We start from the raw sequence: 21666 nt of genomic DNA on the forward strand, positions 1-21666 counted from the left end.
ATAGATAAGTACCTCAGCGTCTATCAGCTCATACCGGTGACCTTAATAGCTTAATAAGGTCTGTGCTTCACCTTTACACATGCTCAAAGTTCAACAAAATGATGGCACACTTTAGTATTACAAAGCAGTGTTTTATTCCAAAGTTACAATGACAACTCTTATTCCAAGTATTGCTGGTCATCACTTTTGGTTTATTTAGTACAACCTAAAATAGTGTAAACGGCACCGTGACATAACGTCAGCTCTGGTTTTGACTTCCATATAAAACGTGAGGAGTGTGTCTGTGTATTTTGTGTAGTCCGAGGCACAGTGGTGCTGTAGAGATGACGTGACGGTCAGTGAAGAAGACATTTCAAACAGATATCACTCCATATACTTTCATTTAAAAAAAAGTTATTCTGCATACAGAACCGTTCATACCTGAGATTTGTTGTAATATGTTTGAATTTGGTTTTACTGTTCCTAGCTCTGAAGAAGAGCGGGGTAAGCTGTGCCACTTTTTACTTGAGATATATTTCAGGATGGATCCTGTAAACCGAAATTGTTTGAAAGTGTTTATAATAAGGCCTTTTTTTTTAAATCCCCACCCAAAAACATTGCCCATGTTAGGGGTAAGGTGTGTCATGTCAAGGTCAAATTGGGGAATAATTTGCATTTTTAATTAAATAACGCAAATAAGGGGGAAATATCTGCTAATGCAATCCCTTTGCATTGTGCTGCACATTATTTGCATTTTCATAATAGCTGGGATAATATTAAATATTCTGAATATTAGTTATAGTAATGGTATTTTCTGCATTCAAGGGTAAATTTCAGTATCACTATTAGTTGAACCTCTGGCACAACTTACCCCAAAGTTATCTTTTTAGGAAAAAAATCTTTCAATTTAATAATTCATGGCTAATCTTTAGCTAAATAATTTACTTGATTTTTTAAACTACTAGTTTGCCAAGATACACTACTGTTAAAAAAGAAAAGTCAAAAAAAAAAAAAAAAGTCTAATGCTCACCTATGCTGCATTTATTTGATCAAAGATACAGTAAAAACAGTAATATAGTGAAAATTAAAATAACTGTTTTCTAATATATTTTAAAATGTAATTTATTATTGTGAATAAAGCCATTATTCCGTTCTTCACTGTCACATTTCCTATTATTATCAATGTTTGAAAAGTTGTCCAATATTTTTTTTCAGGATTCTATGATTCTGAAAAAAGAATATAAATACAAAACTTATAACATTATTAAACTTCTTCTTTTGATCAATTTAATGTGTGAATAAAAATTTGTTTCTTTTAAAAAGAGATCTGTGGCGCCAAATTTTTTAACAGTAATTTATATGATGTATATTTTTAAACATGAATAAAACTTTGCCATTCATTTTACCTGCCATATAGAACTGTTTAGCCTTTTGTTAAGTGCATCTCTTCATCACAGGCCAGTTGTGTAAGTTTGGTCCTTGCTAAATACGCAAAGGCCAGTCATTTAGTGTGCGAATTTATGGGGCCGACACATCTTACCTTACTCTCCCATTTAGTAGCAAATATCATTTTGTAAAAGATATTACATGCTTTTTGTTGAACAATTATAGTTTCAGAAAATAGTCATTAAAGTAATGAACTTAGAGTGCTTTAGTAGTATAAATAGTTAGTAGTAAAATACATGTATAGAAAATATCAATTCTCCGTCTTTCATTACTTGCTGGCGATTGTCTGTAGAGCATTTGTCTCTGAAATGTGTGCAAATACAGGTATGGCTACTGCCAAAATACCTACAATGTTTAGAAAAATACTTTCAAAAATGAGGTATTAAAAATGTATGTTTGTTAAATACATTCATGATGATTAAATAATGTTAAATCTGAGCCAATGCTAGCATTTGGACAACTCTAAAAGTCAAACAGTCCTGTTTTAGGGATGTAAACATACAGTAGCATCTTGTTTTAGTAGTGTACCCATAGCTGATCTGGTTTGGCTAGCTTCCTGTTGCTCACAAACCTGCAAAAATATTCTAGGAGCTGATCACTTTACCCCCATTTTGAAGAGGGTAAAAAATAGTTTAGAAGCATTTACCATTACAAAAAAAAAAAAAAAAAAAAACAACAATAAATAGTAAAATACATTTCCATCCAATATCAGGACTGAACTTCAAGTATCAAATGTTGAGTTTGCACACACTTATTTCCTTTTGCCAGTAGAGAGCTGTCTTTTCGTTATGGCCTCCAGTCTTTTCCTTTCCGCCTCCTCTGCTTTCTTTCTCTCCTCTTTAAGTTCTTTATATCTCCACTTGGGGATCTGAAGGAACTGGTCGTCTATAAAGCTGCTTTTCCGCCGCACTTTCTCCGGCACGTAGGTTGGCGTAGGAGCCTTGCTAATCCTCAGCTTGGGCACCACCATACCTGGTCTGACGCTGCTCCTCCTCAGCATGTGTAAGGGGAGCAGACTGGTCCTGCGGATGACCAGAGAGGACGAAGAGATGTCCGAATGGGCCTGCAGACTCGCACGACGATCTTTGGGTTTGGGCACCAGCAGGACGCGGGAGTTCTGGAAAAGACGTTTGTAGTTCTCGACGCGCTCGGGTCCCAGACCTTTCAGCTGTGCGATGCGTTGTTTCTTCAGGATCTCCTGAACGGAGTAACGTCGTTTTCCCACGCAGGGCGGGCTGTCCGGACACACCGTTCGACACGCCGTTGCGATGAACGGACTCCCCAGTGCTGTTGTCATGCGCACCATGTGATCCAGAACCCCGTCCTCTGAAGCCTCTGTGACGTTACTGATGTCAAAGAAGTCACGTAGTGTGTCTGAAATTCTCCGAATGCATCCTTTGGATGTCTGTGCTTTGGCCACCAGTGCGGGCAGAAGGGGCCACTCTGGCCGATAGGCGTCACAGAACTGGTCCGCACACGGCTGACGCATCAGCCGCATCATGGCAAAGAGAGTCTCGTAGCGGCTTGTGAAGATGGCCCACTCCCGCGCAGTGAACTTCCTCCCGTTGTCCCTGGCATCCAGATCAGCCCCTGATGAAAAAAGTAAAGGCACATTTACAATATTCTACAAAATAACATTTCGTTTTTAGCCAAAAAAGGAATTACCCACTATCATGTTGCTCTAAACTTATGTGGTTATGTTTTTCCATGAATAAAAGTATACATTTTTGAAGAAAAAATTGCCATGTAACGAGAGTTTATAAAAAATAAAATCCACCAAAAAAGCGGTGCATATGGCTTGTGCACTACATTACTGCACACTGTAAAAACATATGTATATCAATATATATTATTGATCATATATACAGTATATATATATTTTTTTTTACAGTGTTTTTAAGCCATTTGTCATTATTGATGATCTTCAGAAAGGGCACAATTTTCAGGGAATAAAAAAAGAATAATGCTAATAATAATAATATTATTTGTAGATGGCTAATTTTATACATAAAATGTAGCTTCACAGGTAAAAAAAAAATTAAGGTAACACTATAATAAGGTTTCATTAGTTAACATGAACTAAGAATGAACTGCACTTCTTAGTTAATGTTAATTTCAACATTTTAATTATTAAAATCAAATGTTAACATTTGTTAATGCACTGTGAACAAATGAACAGCTGGATTTTTTTAACCAATATTAACAAAAATGAATAAATACTGTAACAAATGTATTGCTAATTGTTAGTTCATGTTAGTTAATTCATTAACTAATGTTAACAAATGAGACCTTATTGTAAAGTGTTACCAAACTAAAAACATTTTTTTTAAAGAAAGCATAGCAAAAAAAAAAAAAAAAAAAAAAATGCAGTATATAAAATCATAGCAAAAGTAAGAAAGCGTAACAAGCAACAATAGCCAAAATGAAAGCATATATGTATACACAGTATAAAGTCATATTGTAATACAGTCGTATTGTGCTTTTAGTTTGCGTGGTGCAAGAGCTGCATAACAATTTGGGGTGTTTTTCACACACAAAAAATAGCAGTATATTGATTCAGAATGGCAAAAGATTGAGTAAATGACAAAATATTAAATCTGTGGTATGATTATGGCTGTATTGTCTCCTTGTCTTGTAGCTAATCATGTAACAGCTGCTTTATATTGCAGTGTTTCCTGGCAGTTCTTTTACACAGTGATCTGAGGCTCGAGTACCTGCCAGCATCAGGGCTTTGACACATTCCACTCGACCCTGGATAGCAGCTTTCATCAGAGCCGTGAAACCGTGGCAGTTCCTCTTCTCGATGTCAAGCCCGGGAAAGTAGTTGAGAAGGTAGTTCGAGATTGTGATGTGACCTGCAATTGTTCAGGTGAATTATGTAAATGCAGTCAACTGTTGAATACATAATCTTCCTAGGGCACTCGACAGTTCAGTTATAGTAGTGTTTTAAAGTTTTCACACTCCATTTACTTTGAATGTTGAGAAACTAGCTGCTTAAACTTTATGATGGCAATATAAATGTAAATATGTCAGGATTGGATTGAAGGCTGTCAGATGGTTCTTACCTGCCTGGGCAGCTGTGATGAGGGCTGTATTTCCCTCATTGTCCTGCCAGTTCACATCCAGGTGAGGACACTGGGCAAGAGCTATCACAACATCCACGTAGCCTTGGTAGCACGCCACTATTAGTCCAGTCTGTAGATTCAACACACACATGAGACAATAGTAATACTGTGAAGAAGTTTCCACCCTGGCCGGGAAACCTTTACTAGTAGTTGATACATTTGAGGAAAACAGTCTCAATAAAAGGGCTGGGTATTGACACAGATTTCACGATTCAATTAGAATCCAATTCAGAAGCTTTTAATTCGATTTGATTCTGATTTTGATTTGGATATATATCAGGCACAGTGGCAGTTCGTAAATTTTTCTTAAAGGGGTCATTATGCTTTTTTTTTTCTTTTTCACCTTTAGTTAGTGTGTAATGTTGCTGATTGAGCATAAAAAAGATCTGAAAGGTTACAAAGCTCAAAGTCCACTCCAAACGGAGATATTTTATTTTGTGTTTATGTGAGGATTGGTTTAAATTCACTTGAGAGCTATCAATTTTTTTACATTAAAAAAAAAATAACAACTTTTAACTTATTTGTTATCAGTGATGCGCGGGTCAATGTATAAACAACCCGCACCCGACCGACGTTTTCAACTAACCCGCCCGCAACTCGGACCGCAAAAAAGAAAAAAGAAAAAAGAAAATAGGCTATTGTACCCGACCCGCTTCCTGACCCGCTTTTTTTAAAAGTAGTAAATGCTCATCGTAGCGTCATTGGTCCATAGACGTAACTAGGGTGCGGGGGGGTGTGGCTACTACTGGGTTTCCTATCATTATCGGATTAATTGCACAGTTTAACCATCATAGAGTGGACGTTTATCATTTGCATGTGTTTTTAAGTCCTGGCAGTTTAACAGGGCGCGCTTGACAGGGCATATTAGAACGAGCAGAGAGAGAGAGAGCCCCGGTCGCGCGCGCGCACTATTAATAATAATAATAATAGCTAGTATTCTTTTTTTCCCGACCAAATGTGACCAAAACGGTAATAAAAATGCTGTCATTATAAAAGGTTTCTAGTGTCAATGTATTGCTTGTTTTTTTCTGTTTACATTTCATGGTGTGACACTTCTCTTCTCCCAACAGAGAATGCTGCTACGTCAGAGCGGCCAAAGCGTAAACAAGCTTCCCCATACTTTTTGACAAGCGTGCTTGACAGGGCGGCCAGAGCTTCTTTGCAGCTCAAGTCGGCGGTGGTGTGAACGTAGCCTACAGTTAGGAGCGCAAACTGTTCTTTTTCTGAATGCTGTATGATATAGCCTAGTGTTATGTAATAAAGGCTTGATTTTTTTCATTTATTTCGTTTCATTTTCTTAAGATGCTGCATGTTTTAGTCTAATCTAAGTGTGCGTCTCTCCCCAGTCCAAACCTGCAGACTGAGCTCGTGCGTCATCTTCGCGCCAGTTATTCAGCAAATAAAGTGTAGTTTATGCAAAGTTTATGCAAATAAATTTGAATAAACAAATAAATTCTATTTCATAGAAAATTGTCTCTAGTAGCCTACTATATAAATTACAAAGGTTTAATTGGCATCTTTATTTCAAACGACCCGACCGACCACGACCCGAATATCATTAAAAATATTTTTGGATGACTCGTGACCGCGGGTGACCGCAGGCACCCGCTCATTTTGGATCAATACGCGAATCATTGGTTGTTATATTTTTTGAAATGTTAAAAAATGGATAGCTTTCAATTACACTGTAATGTTGATTGGCTATAAATTAAAATAATTTTCATCGAGACATCAGCAGCTGTATATAGTATCAGTGAAACTGGCCTTCATTCATAAAAAGATGCCATTAAACAAGTATTTAAAATGTACTGGCTTCATGTTGTCTCTACATTAATTTGGAGATTAACTCTGAAATGATTACATTATAAAATATTCGTTTAAAAAATGTGTGATTAATCTAGTTACATTTTTAATCGATTGACAGCACTAGTTTTTACATTGCTTTTTAACTCATCAAAATAAGTTAAGCAATTTTCAACTTTTTTTAAGTTATACAAGATTCAACTCATTTTTTTTAAGTCAGTTAAATGCAATTTAAGTTGAAATGACTTAAACATCCAAGTTGATGAACTAAAATATAGATTTTGAGATTGATGTTGGTTCATCAAAGAAGATTGACTAAAATCGATTAATTGATATTGTCGACCCAGCCTTATTAGTTATAACTGAAATTAATAATAATAATAATAATAATAATCCAGGATAACCACTGTTTACCAAGATTTTGGTTTGCACATCAATGAAAAAAGCTAATGGTAGTCACGGCTTTATTGCAGAGATGGCCGTGTGAATTTTGAATTCTAATCTGGCTTAAAGTAGCAGCTTCAAACCTGAAAATGTGCAGAATTGCATTGTGATTTCCCAGTGTAAAGCAGATGTTTGGGTTTTTTACTGAAGACCTTTAGCATGTCTGTTTCACTCTTCACAGTCAGTCTGTCCTATTTAAGTGTGAACAGTAGCAGTGTGGAGGGAAGTGTCAGCAGCCTCTCATCACACTGAAACACAGCTGGAGGCTGCTGACTAAAAATAAACCCTGGACAAGCTCATTTTACAAGGCTATGACAATAAGGCCGAAATGCTTCCAGTTGCTGCACGTCAGATGCTGATGAAAGTGTGTTCATGTGTTTACAGTGATTTATCTTGATGTTTCCAGTTAAATATACAGATACAACTGTGAGTGAGCCATCAGTGGGTTAATTCCCTTGAAAAGTGCAAATGCTGTGGCTCTGTGCCACTTATCAAAACATTGCTCTGTTTGAGAATCCCAACTAGTTACATTGACACAACCAATGATGTGAATTTGGGACAGGACCGTTCAGGAAAAAACCTGTTTAGAAATAGTAATTGGGTCTCATTTACTAATAATTGCATGGATTGTTAATATTCATATGCACATGAAAACTTCTCACTAAATATTTCCACCTAATTCACAACACAATTTGTTCTTAACCTCGTTCTAATGTTAACGAATTTGGAGTATTCTACAGGCAACCTGCATGCCCAATGTTAATAATTTGCATAAAACATGTCCAAACCATCTTCATGTAAGGGCTTTCCACACAATCTTTCCTTTATAGCCTTTTGCCACTCTCAACAAACATACTGTATTGTGCTCTCTAAAAGAACCTTAAAACTAGTTCAAACAATAAACACCTTTGATATCAACAGCACACCCAGAATAAGTTTGGGTTTTTTGGCATGTGGTTGCAGTTGATCATAAATTTAGAATAAATTTTAGTGTGAAAGTTACAAATTTGTGCGTATAGAGTTAGTGAATGAGACCCAAGCTGCATCCGAAATCACATACTTTCATACTATATAGTATAGACGAAAAACACTATGTGATGAAAGAAGTCTGAATTCACAGTACTAAAATAGTCAACAAGTACCCGGATGACCTTTTTCAGTTCCATTTGGTGCCACTAGAGCCATGGAAACAACACGCTTCTCCTTTAAAGCAGAGAGCAGAACTTCTTTTGGGTCCACAGACTTTTTTGTAATAATAATATAAATCTTGCTAATGTTTGAATAACTGTGACTATCATGTAAAAATAGTACGACGATAGATGTCTGATGACTTTTCTTTCTTTCTTTTGAGATTCTTGAGTTCAACTCACTGTCTGCACTGTTTTGAAGAATGTTGACTTCCATTGTACGGACAAAAAAAAAACATGGGCGTTTCTCAAAATATCTTCTTTTGTGTTACACAGAAGAAAGAAAGTCATACAGATTTGGATCGACATGAGGGTCACAAAGGGTGAGTAAATGATACAGAATTTTCATGTCTGGGTGAACTTTCCTTTAGGGATACTCTGCTTTAAAATCATATACTCATCATATACTCACCCTCATGTTGTTTCAAACCTGTATGAATTTCTTTCTTCTGCTGAACAGAAAGGAGGATATTTAGAAGAATATCAGTAACCAGACAGTTTCTGGTCTCATTGACTTCCATAGTAGGAAAAAAATATACTATGGAAGTCAATGAGACCAGAAACTGTCTGGTTACTGATATTCTTCTAAATATCTTACTTTCTGTTCAGCAGAAGAAAGAAACAACATGAGGGTGAGTATATGATGACAGAATTTTCATTTTAAAGTGGAGTATCCCTTTAACAGCTCACTGAAATGAATGACTTACAGAGAATAACGACTTAAATTTCAGTCCAGTCATTAAACAAAAGCAACCGTGGCTCGTCTGTAAGTGAATCACCACCAAAATATTAATCCAAAACAGACCTCTATATAAACTAAATCAATAATAAATTGTTAAAGTGTTTAGAATTCTGCAACAAATATTTTTCAGATTTTTTTTGCAATTTTTCGGAAACTCTGATTTCATCAAAAATATCTTCATTTGTGTTACGAAGACGAACGAAGGTCTTACGGATTTGGAACGACATGAGGGTGAGTGATTAATGACAGAATTGTCATTTTTGGGTGAACTATCCCTTTAAAGCCTGGCAATCAACATTAGATCGCCTCTCTCAGGCTGAATAATGCAAGGACGTTACACCTCTGCCAAAAGTGTGTCAGCGATTAGACAATCTTACTAAATGTTTATCATAAACCAGAGCTGAGACCCAAAATCTGCCCTAACATACTTTACAGTCAGAAGCTGCTACTGCACAAAATTATTATATGGGTTCAGAAGTCTTGTAATATTGCACATGAATTGTATGGACTATATTTATTGTGCTTTTTTATGCTTTTTGGAGCTTGACAGACTTGATAAAATGCTGTTGTATGGTAAAAGAGAAGTGTAAAATGTCTCCTTTAGTGTTTCATGTAAAAAATAAATAAATAAAAACAGCATACAAGTGTGGAATGACATGAGGGTGAGTAAATATTTTCCATTTTCAATGTTCCTACAATGCACTTTTTTATATGTTTTGTATCACTGTCACCAAGCAATACAGTTGCACTCTCAACAAAATTCATAGGCAGATTTATTAAAACGTTAAAATTTAATTCAGGACACAACCCATTTCTCTTAGTCTGCAACTTTATATCAAATACTCAGCTTGGTATTAATACAAATGTAGACATGTGTTGGGGGTAATCTGTGGCCTGGCTGATTCTTAAAATAGAAAGGATTAGCCTTGTGAGCCTTTGAATGAAGGGGAGTTACAGGATTTGTCCTCCAGTTCAGTTTTGACAAAGAAGACAAAATACGGCGTCTATGATACTTCTAATAAAAGAATTGTGGATGTATTTGTGGGTATCATAATTGTGGGTGTGAATTGCTGTATAATCTCAATACTGTACTGTACTATGCACTATACTAAGTATTTAAGTGTTTTGTTATGAACATTAGATTACTTATTCATTTGAAGTTTGAAATTAAAAGTGACAATGTTTTTAGGATGAACAGTAGTATATAACAGGACAAACCACATTGAAACAGAAGCTGTCCTAAAAAAGTGTGAGCATGCTGGCCTGGATTTGATAATATCATGTCAGTCTGGCTGTGAATCATTGCAGTCCCAGAAAACAGGTCAGTGGGTAACATCTATCCACAGATGTTCCATCAATGACTTGATATTACATCAGTGCTGAGCTCAAAGTGATTATGTATTCCTCAACTGGAAAGCACTACCTGCACAGCAGTGTGTGAATGAAATGCCTTGAATCTGCCAGAGAGTTGTCAGTTAAGCTGACTAAATTTACATCCCCGCCAGGCCTGTTATATTTGGTGGTGTAGGCCTAGTTTAAGAGTGTTATACTATTTTTCTTCCAACAAATGCAATCCAGCCCAGCCACAGATTTGCAAGAACAAGTTCACTGAACTCCTAGCAATATTAGCTGTATGGTAAACAGGATGTTAGGGGTCATGTGTATATAATGGAAAATACAGATGTTATGCATCCTGTAATGATATTAATAGTTCACTCAAAAGGTGCCTTTAAATCAGTGCACTGCTTAGATATTGTTCTGATGCTTCGTAATGTAAGCTTAGCGATATAATGACATTAAAAGACATAGCATGTTATACTGTGGTACCTCTGGTCTGCAAATAATGTCCATTGTAGGAAAATTGACATCTTGACCCTTTATTAAAATATTATAAAAAATGTTCTTTTAAATTTTGTAAGCATAATGCATAGTTGTGCTTGGAGTCAATTGTTTTATTTGTGATAACGCAATGAAACATGCCAAATTGTGCAGACATAAGTTTTGGCCAGGCTGTCATACAAAGAAATTATCAACACATGCAATAACAAGAGAGAACCAACAAAATATTAATAATTGATTAAGTTGTAGTCACTGTATGATTTTTCCTGTGAGATTTTGTGTACACTTTTCTTTTTTCATAGAAATAAAACCTGTAGCAATTTGCCATTTTTGCCAAGTTCTCACGAAAGTGAGTACACCCCCTCACATTTCAGCAAATATTTTAGTATATCTTCTCAAGGGACAATACTATAGAAATTAAACTTGGATATATTTTAGAGTAGTCAATATTCTGCTGCTTGTATAGCAGTATATATTTACTGTCCTCTGAAAATAATTCAACATACACTCACCTAAAGGATTATTAGGAACACCATACTAATACTGTGTCAGACCAGGCAACATTTTTCCAGTCTTCAACTGTCCAATTTTGGTGAGCTTGTGCAAATTGTAGCCTCTTTTTCCTATTTGTAGTGGAGATGAGTGGTACCCGGTGGGGTCTTCTGATGTTGTAGCACATCCGCCTCAAGGTTGTGCGTGTTGTGGCTTCACAAATGCTTTGCTGCATACCTCGGTTGTAACGAGTGGTTATTTCAGTCAAAGTTGCTCTTCTATCAGCTTGAATCAGTCGGCCCATTCTCCTCTGACCTCAGCATCAACAAGGCATTTTCGCCAACAGGACTGCCGCATACTGAATGTTATTCCCTTTTCACACCATTCTTTGTAAACCCTAGAAATGGTTGTGCGTGAAAATCCCAGTAACTGAGCAGATTGTGAAATACTCAGACCGGCCCGTCTGGCACCAACAACCATTCCACGCTCAAAATTGCTTAAATCACCTTTCTTTCCCATTCTGACATTCAGTTTGGAGTTCAGGAGATTGTCTTGACCAGGACCACACCCCTAAATGCATTGAAGCAACTACCATGTGATTGGTTGATTAGATAATTGCATTAATGAGAAATTGAACAGGTGTTCCTAATAATCCTTTAGGTGAGTGTACAGCCATTATTGTCAAAATAGCTGGCAACAAAAGTGAGTGTACTCATTTTTTATGAGATACTGTCTATATATATTTTCCTCTCATATTTTTATGGTGTAATGGAACTTGTGGGGTCATTAAAAACAAATGTTCGCCCTCCAAACATCACTTTTGGCCACTACTGTGTCAACATGTTTTGTGTGTTTTTTTGTGTTTTGTGTGCCATGTCATTCGGACATGAAGGGACACTGACTAATAACCTCATTTACAGCATTACACCATGCAGAGATGTCTCAGATGAACAGAGCACATGCTGGAACTATTAGTGGGGAAATCCTGTGCCTGTTTCTCTGAACTGTCCTGTATGAGTGATGAGAGACGAGATAAGAGAAGCGCCTGTGTGAGGTGGAGCTCTTGAGGTTCCTCAAAAGCATTCTCCAGTCATTCTCCTATAGAGCTCTGTGTGTTAGGCAATCAGGACTGCATTAGCCATGACATCATATCAGCTTCTCTTTATGGAGTGTATTGATTTCACGTTTTTTAGACACATTCCCTAAAATCCAAGCTTTTAAGTTGTAACGTGATACATTCTGAACTGTCGAGGCCTCAAGCTCTGGGAGGTTGATGTCACTCAGGGACTCATTTTTGCGAGGAATGACCACGATTGTGCTAGAAAGACAAAAGGCAAGAGGCTTGTTCTTGGGACAGTGCAACTCCATTATTAAACCCACAAGCCTGCAAATTATTTGTGCATTACTCTTAAACACTTTGCACTCATACAACTGTTTCGCGTTTAGCTTTTAAACTATCCCAAAAGACATGCCTCAGTGGGCCCAGCAGTCTGCCAGAATCAAACCTTAAACTTTGTGTTTGATGTTCATGTAGAATTGATTGTCTAACTGACTTTCTGACATTTGAAGACATATTTTTAAAGAAACATTATAAAACTACCACATTCACCAAAATATCACACTTCCCCAACAAGAAGTGTTGGGTTTTGTTGGATCAGTGTGTCAATGTCAGGCAGTTGTTAGGGCAGTGCGAATTAGCCTTAAAGTTATTGTGACAATCACAATTAAACAGGTAAGAATTAAGTAGCTACTAGCTAGGCTGTTTTTTTTTGCCACTGAATGTTATAAAAATGCTAGTTCGAGTTTTGGGAGAAGATAGAGCCCCGAGACTGCAAATAAACAATGTGGTCTGCCTTTGCATGAATTGCTAAATTTTTACAGCAAACTTATACATAATTAATTAAGCTCCCATTTCAACTAAGAAACAACATCTTGTTCTTTAAAATGGTTTATTTAAAAAGGTATTTGACCATTCGTAAAAAAATATTTGTAACATTTCTGATTAAAGTAATTTACCTTTCTTCATATCAGTCAAATCCTCGTTTGACTCCATACGAGTCAATCATCGGTTCTTGGCTCATTAGGAATCGATTCGAACGAGACAGCAGCAACCCGGTGACCAGTGAGTTGTTAAAGGGATAGTTTATGGAGGTAGATTTGTGTCTTTATTATTCAATCAAAAAAAAGGTTGCTTCAATCAAAAAATATATTTTCAATAAAAAAAAAACCGTTTCAATCAAAGAAAAAAAGTGTTTGAATGCAAAAATATATTTGAGACTCAAAAAAATGCATTTGAACACTATTTTTTTTTGCTTGAAAATGTTTTTTTTGATAGAAGTGAAGGTTTTTTTGTTTGAAGCAACTTTTTTGATTGAAGTATTGTTGTTTTGTGTTTGGGCCATATTATGGGTAGGACATTTGTGTCTTTATAATTCAATCAAAAAAGAAGTTGCTTCAAACAAACAAAACATATTTTCAATAAAAAAATCACTTCAATCAAAAAATAAACCTTTTCAATCATAGAAAAAATGTTTTTGAATGCAAAAAAATATTTGAGACTCAAAAAATTGCACTTGAACACTTTTTTTTTTGATTGAAAATGTTTTCTTTGATTGAAGTAATCTTTTTTGTGTTTGGACCATGTTATGGGTAGGACATTTGTGTCTTAATTATTCAATCCCAAAAAAGTTGCTTCAATCAAAAAAAAACATTTTCAATAAAAAAAAAAATAATTTCAATCAAAGAAAAAACTGTTTAAATGCAAAAAAAAAAAAAAAATCATTTGAAGTGTTTTTTTTTATTGAACTTTCTTTTTTTTTGAATGAAGTGAAAAAAGTTTTGAAGTCGTTTTTTTTTTAAATCATTTTGACACAAACGTACCGCAGTGGGGGCGGGTGCTTCCCCATTGGTCAGACATGTTTGAGTGACAAGTGTCTACACCAACGACGTCTTTCTGACAAGCAAGTCATGGTCGCCACTCGCCAGCGAGCCAGGAAGCAGTGGTGGAGTTGTTGGTAAGTAGATAAAACCGTATTAAAATGATTGGTGTCACGTTATTAGCCTACTCTGTTTGATATTTCGATTAAACATACAGCTTGCTAACTTAGCTCACGTTGACTAATTTGTGTGATGGTGTTAGATATCTGACGCCTCATATTGTCAGGCAGGCTAGCAGGGTGCGCTAACGGCTAATTGAATTGTTTATTTCACTTAAGTAACGTTACAGAGGCTTGCTATGTGCTTGTGCTATATTGTGTTATAATACGTAACGTCATTAGTGGTCAAACAACAGTCCACAGGCCAACTGTTGCCCACAGCGCTGCCTGTTTAGCAGCAACAGGTCATGCAGAGCCTGAGTCTATCTTCTCACACAGCCCACAGGATTACAGCTATTTGACCGTCCCGCTCTCTCTCTCGCTCACGGGTAGTGGTCTCCCCACCATCACAGTCAAATGCTCGCAGACACAGAGGCAGATGCTGTTATTTTGAGAGCGGGGCTTACATATGCCGTCCCGTACGGAAAATAATGTTGCATACCACCGGTAACATGAATATATATTCCGTTGCTCGGTGCGCAAACTAGCATTATGCAACATTATGCAACATTATTTTCCGTACGGGACGGCATATGTAAGCCCCGCTCTCAAAATAACAGCATCTGCCTCTGTGTCTGCGAGCATTTGACTGTGATGGTGGGGAGACCACTACCCGTGAGCGAGAGAGAGAGCGGGACGGTCAAATAGCTGTAATCCTGTGGGCTGTGTGAGAAGATAGACTCAGGCTCTGCATGACCTGTTGCTGCTAAACAGGCAGCGCTGTGGGCAACAGTTGGCCTGTGGACTGTTGTTTGACCACTAATGACGTTACGTATTATAACACAATATAGCACTAGCACATAGCAAGCCTCTGTAACGTTACTTAAGTGAAATAAACAATTCAATTAGCCGTTAGCGCACCCTGCTAGCCTGCCTGACAATATGAGGCGTCAGATATCTAACACCATCACACAAATTAGTCAACGTGAGCTAAGTTAGCAAGCTGTATGTTTAATCGAAATATCAAACAGAGTAGGCTAATAACGTGACACCAATCATTTTAATACGGTTTTATCTACTTACCAACAACTCCACCACTGCTTCCTGGCTCGCTGGCGAGTGGCGACCATGACTTGCTTGTCAGAAAGACGTCGTTGGTGTAGACACTTGTCACTCAAGCATGTCTGACCAATGGGGAAGCACCCGCCCCCACTGCGGTACGTTTGTGTCAAAATGATTTAAAAAAAAAACGACTTCAAAACTTTTTTCACTTCATTCAAAAAAAAGAAAGTTCAATAAAAAAAAAACACTTCAAATGATTTTTTTTTTTTTGCATTTAAACAGTTTTTTCTTTGATTGAAATTATTTTTTTTTTGATTGAAAATGTTTTTTTTTTGATTGAAGCAACTTTTTTGGGATTGAATAATTAAGACACAAATGTCCTACCCATAACATGGTCCAAACACAAAAAAGATTACTTCAATCAAAGAAAACATTTTCAATCAAAAAAAAAGTGTTCAAGTGCAATTTTTTGAATCTCAAATATTTTTTTGCATTCAAAAACATTTTTTCTATGATTGAAAAGGTTTATTTTTTGATTGAAGTGATTTTTTTATTGAAAATATGTTTTGTTTGTTTGAAGCAACTTCTTTTTTGATTGAATTATAAAGACACAAATGTCCTACCCATAATATGGCCCAAACACAAAACAACAATACTTCAATCAAAAAAGTTGCTTCAAACAAAAAAACCTTCACTTCTATCAAAAAAAACATTTTCAAGCAAAAAAAAATAGTGTTCAAATGCATTTTTTTGAGTCTCAAATATATTTTTGCATTCAAACACTTTTTTTCTTTGATTGAAACGGTTTTTTTTGATTGAAAATATATTTTTTGATTGAAGCAACCTTTTTTTTGATTGAATAATAAAGACACAAATCTACCTCCATAATAGTTCACCCATAAAATGAAAGTTCTGTCATCATCATTCACTCACCCTCAAGTTGTTCCAAACCTGTATGAATTTCTTTCTTCTGTGGAACACAAAAGAAGCTATTTTAAAGAATGTTGGTAATAAATCAGTTCACGACGGTAGCCATTGACTTCCATAGTAGGAAAAGAAAATACTATGAAAGTTAATGGGTACCGACTGTCAACTGTCTGGTAACATTCTTCAAAATATCTTCTTTTGTGTTCAGCAGAAAAAAGATACAAATTTGGAACAACTTGAGGATGAGTAAATGATGACAGAATTTTTATTTTGGGTTGAATTATCCATTTAACCCGAAATAGACCTAGAAGGACCGATTCGAAAAGATCTAACGTTACATCCTCTGACTGATTCGCACACCACTGATTCAGTCCAATTCGCAAACGAATCGTTCAGACCAACTTTATGAACGGTTCAGTTCATTGAAAACACCGACTCAATATAACGAGTCGTTCACGACTCTTATCGTTGTTAAACACTTCACCTTTAACTGTAGCATGTGATATGTAGCTTATAATAAGTGTACTGTAAAGTGTGATGTTCATAAACTAACGTCACTTACTCTTTTGTTTTTGTCCGTCTCCCGAACGTCCTCCTCCGTAACACCTTGTCTAATCATGAGTTTTACTATGAGCGCGTTGTTTTTGCAACACGCTTGAAAAAAGGACAGCGGTGCTGGGCTCTCCGGGGAAGGGGTTCTCTCGGAGTCCGCAAAGTCATCGTCCGGTGGATAAAAGGAGTCATCTGAGACGATACTCCTGTCATCCGGCAGTTGTGAGAAATCCCCCAATTCCTCGAAGTCCTCATCGGTCCCATCCAACTCGCACGAGCCGAGATATTCATCATAATCGTCATCACCCGCGCGATCAGGTGATTCCTCCACTATAGAGGGACAGTTCTGGGCGCTTTTAGCACGTTTAAGTGGTTTAACTTTTCTTGGAGATGATCCTCCGCCATCCCTGCTGTCCGTTATCAGAACCATTTAACCCCTATATGATAAAATCCTCAAGCCATGCGGATCAAACTCCTGGTCTCCATCTGCATTTAGGTACGTTAAAGTCATACATACCAAATGAGCAAAAATGCTATTTAAAAAATAAAAATAAAAACTTTAATCTCCAAACTGAGGTTCGAATCTTCTTTTACGTATCTGCGACGTCATTTTGCCCCACTCAAATAGATTATAAATGCAATTAGTGTCCATATAAAAAAAACTTAACGTAGTTTTATCAGCTCATTTTAATAACTTGATGCCTCTATAACGCGAAATGTCAATGTAGTGTTCCTCAGTAACACCCGGAGACGAGCAGAAGCTCGTGGTGAAACCGAAAAGTCCCAATAATAAATATATGCAGTTCCATGTAAAGTGAAACAATCTTCAGAATGTCGCAATTTCTTCCCAGGAGAAACTTTTCAGGTAGTGTGATGTTCCCAAAAAAACAGCATTGAGAGTGGAAACGCCGGACATTCTCGAAGAAGATAAGAGGAGAAATAGACGCGTGCGCTACAAAACTCTGCCTCCATAATCCGATTAGATGCCCTCCTCTCTCTCTCTCTCTCTCTCTCTCTCTCTCTCTCTCTCAATCCCTCCCTCCCTCTCTAGTTTTGCATATATGGGTCAATGACAATTCCCCCCACCCAGATTAAATTCAGTTAATACTAACATAAATGACACAAAACATATTCATGAAAGAAAATATGTGTGAATTAAAATAAGTTGTTTGAATTAAAATAAGTTCTATATAAAATGTAAAATATGTTAACCGTGTTCACTAAACACAAAGCTGCTGAAACTTGTCATTTCAGGAAAGTACAAAGTTTTGTTTACCATCATCATGGGTTTTCCGTTTCTTCTCAATGACTGTAGCTGTGTCGGGGACGTCCCTGACAAGCAGAGTAATTAATCAACTTTCCCAACACTTGTTTTTTCTCTCACTTTTGTTAGACTTCACATCTTCAGAAACTGTGGACCTTGGATGGCCTCTATCTCAGCTTTCTTCACTCCAGTCCCATTCAAATGATGTCATTCAAGTTTCACTTCTGAAAACATGCACTTTCAAATAAATAAAAAAATCAGTTTTCTCACAAACGCCTCTATGTCACACATTATATCTAATATGTGTGCTCTATTACAAGCTCAAGCTTTTTCCACAATCTTATTCCCCGTTTCCTCTTAGTTCTTAGATAAGTGCCATAATTGCTGAGTCTAATTAGTGAGTCGTTTAGCCCCGAACAGATGGGAGCTGGGAGCTCCATCCCCTTCACTTGCAGCTGTGATCTTATCAGTCAAATATACGTAGCGCAGCTGTCCACGCCGCTTTGTATGCTTGTGTTTGACCGTTAAACCTCTGTGAACGAGGGGAAGTACTGTGGTTTTAAAAACAAGTAAACTGTGCTGCCAAAAAGGAGCTGTCTAACTGCCAAGGCATGAGTATCAGTTTACGGCCAGTGACGCAATTGTATTCACACCGAATTTCACCCTCCATACTATGATTATATATCCCACTATATACTTTGCACAACTATACTACACCATTGTAAATAAAATATTTATTAATTTTACAATTGACAGCATTTGTGGCATAATGCTGATTACCACAAAAAAGTTATTCCCACTTGTCCACCCTTTAAAAAAAAAAAAAAAAGAAGCAAAAATCTGGGTTACAGTCTGGCACTGTGATTGGAGCCAATCCATAACCATTAAAATACTGTTTCGGTAATATAGCCACAAGATATAACCAATATGAGAGTTAACTTGATTTTAGTGAGGAAAAAATGACTTCCTTACCCTTTCTGTGAAGTTATAGGCTATATCTAATTTGACAACTTATTTTACAACTCAAAATGCCACAGAGCCTAAACCTCCCAAAACGTTTGTAAAGAGTAGGATTTAAACAGCTCTACAGCTCAAATAATACAAACGTTTTAACGGAAGAATGATTGTAAGTGCTTTTTAAATTGATAAATTATTATAGCCTACTACAGGGCTGTTGAATGCTTGAATTTGATTGGTTGACGAACGTTCTCTGCTCTTGACCGCATTACAGTTCCATATCACTTCGCCAAATGATTTCAGTTATTTCAAAGGTCTTTACAACCTACAGAACCAAAACCCACATCGACACTGACCGAGAAAAAAAATATAGTAAACAATAGGATAAAAACGACAAATTACTTCCATGTTTTTTTTGCCACTAAATTACGTATTATAATGTATTATGTATGTATTATTTATTATGGAAAAGCACATCCAGTATTCTGTTTCTCCCGCTGTCTCTCTCATTCCAACGCACACACATACAGTACGGACACACACCCGCCTGCATAGAAACGTGTTGTCAGCGCTGCTCTGGCGATTTTAGTTTTGCAACTTAAAAGCTACATGACATTTCTCACTAGCGAGGTAATAACGTCGCTGTCCTTGGAGCAAATGAACTTACAGTAGAGACGCGGAACACTGTTGAGAGACGCACAGACTCAGGTAATTCACACATGCTTAATCTCTCTCTCTCTCTCTTTCTCTCTAATAACTGCATTAGTCTGCTATCAATGGCTCTGTTACTAGCTCTAAATTGACTTTTTGGAATTAGCACTGGAAGCTTGGGATTTATACATGAGAAATTAGTCTTACACACAAGAGCGTTTTAAGGACAAAAGGTGTGTTAACCGTAGTATAAGCGGAATAAATGACTCCGGTCTGTGAATTATTAAAAAATAATGTGTGACCTCGGGTGTGCATTGTGTTTCTAATAATTCAACGGCTCGTCATCAATTATTCCTTACTTCAAGGTGCAGTGTGTAATTTTTAGCGGCATCTAGTGGTGAGGTTTGCGAATTGCAAACAGCCAGTCACTCACGGCCTATCCCTCCATTTGCAAACTCGAAGGAGAAGCTACGGTGGCCGACGGAAAATCGGAAAATGTCGTCGTCTGAGTCAGCAGAGAGTAGCAAGTCAAGCAATGAGGTTTCTTTATATTATATTTTATATTAAATTATATTTACTAAATTATTCAGTAAAACCACATGTTATTGCGATTGTTATTTTTACTTGTTCATCATTGTCTTAGTCTTTTATTCACTGACTTTACCATAGCTTGTTTCCATGCTAGTTAGTATAAGATAAGAGCTATGGATAAGAGCATCAAAGCAGCTAGGTAAGGGGAAATAGCTAACGTTACGATGTCCGAGGCGTCGTTTAGACAGCATGTTTTACTCCACATTTGCAGCGTCAGGGACAACCCGAGTATTCTGCTGAGTCTTTTTCTGCTGCTTCTCATTCAAGTTAGTGACGAAACGCACTCTAGTGCTGTTTGTTCGCTGTCGGCTACGGTAGAAACATGACGTCACAATATGTCGACCTTCATAGAAGGGGGGTACCCGTGGTTCTGTAGATATAAATGACTCATTCTAAGGTAATAAAAACATAACGGTTCATTAAGTAAGGTCTTTATACACCACTGAAAACATAGCAATGGATCTTATATTGCATTTCTGTCAATAGATCCTCAGAAATATGACACATTGCACCTTTAAATTATTTCAGCTTTTAAATCCTCCAAAAATGAGCCCCAATCACTGTAATTTGAAATGCATACTCTTTCTGCTTCTTCTTTAGAGTTGGAGTGAGTTGTTAGTGAGGGATCAGAAAGGGAACTGACTGCCACCTCTCTTAGAAATAAAATAAGCCATGCTGCTCCTTGGCTATTTCGGCTTAGACAATTACATTAGCTCAGCACTCTGGCCTGCTTAGGTTAATAAATCCCCAGGAGCTGATCGAGAGGGGACAGCTTCATGCTGGGAAAAGGTTGATGTGGGATTCTCTGTCGAGCACCCAAGAGCACCTGGATAAATCCTTGTCCAAGAGTGATGTGTCCGTATCAACTAATTATTTCTGAGTCTGTTTCTAATTTAAAACCTATCATTAGGGCCCGAGCACCGATGGTGAGAGGACCCTATTGTTTTTGCTCTGTTTATTATTATTCTTCTTCTTCTTCTCTTAAGTGAATCGCTTTTTAGAGGGTCTAAACATGCTCGAAAACTCATGAAACTTTGCACACGCTTCAGAAGTGGTGAAAATTTACGTGTGATATGGTTTTCAAAATTGGGTGGGGCAAATTCGGTAAATTATTGCCCCCACATTTTGCCCCGGCTCTACGTTTCACGCACAGGTATGAAATTTGGTACATACATGTAATGACCCAATACCTACAAAAAAGTCTCTTGGAGCATAGCCCTAAACACAACAGGAAGTGAGCTATTTTGAACTTCCTCCTAGATTTTGGGCGTTTTTCATAATTTCCTGATGTTGTACTTTAACGAACTCCTCCTACAGATTTGATCTGATCCTCTTCAAATTTGGTGAGTGTAATCTTAAGGCCTTTGCGACGTTAAATTGCGAAGATCTTGAGTTTTCGTCGAAGGGTGTGCCCTCGGCGGCCTGACAAACATTCACCCAATTTCGGCCTTTTGGTGATTTATGCATGATCAGATAAGTTCTCTGTCAATATTGCTTGCAGTTCCGATGTTGCTAGGCAACCACAAACAGCCTGCAGTAACTCAGGAATACGATGTCCAATCTGCCCCAA

The 21666-nt window shown here is 37.1% G+C and overlaps 1 protein-coding gene across 1 annotated transcript; it reads right to left on the reverse strand.

Annotated features, from left to right (window-relative positions):
• Window positions 1-110: 110 nt before the first annotated feature.
• On the reverse strand, window positions 111-17830 carry ankrd33ba (ankyrin repeat domain 33ba). Its single transcript, XM_084398541.1, has 4 exons — window positions 16644-17830; window positions 4491-4620; window positions 4140-4280; window positions 111-3015 (listed from the first exon to the last, which is right to left on the reverse strand). Exons 1-4 carry the CDS (start codon window positions 17061-17063, stop codon window positions 2177-2179), a joined length of 1530 nt encoding a protein of 509 aa, XP_084254667.1. The 5' UTR covers window positions 17064-17830; the 3' UTR covers window positions 111-2176.
• Between the last annotated feature and the right edge of the window lie 3836 nt (window positions 17831-21666).

Source organism: Rutilus rutilus, assembly GCF_951802725.1.
Source record: "Rutilus rutilus genome assembly, chromosome: 24".
Taxonomy (NCBI): Eukaryota; Metazoa; Chordata; class Actinopteri; order Cypriniformes; family Leuciscidae; genus Rutilus; species Rutilus rutilus.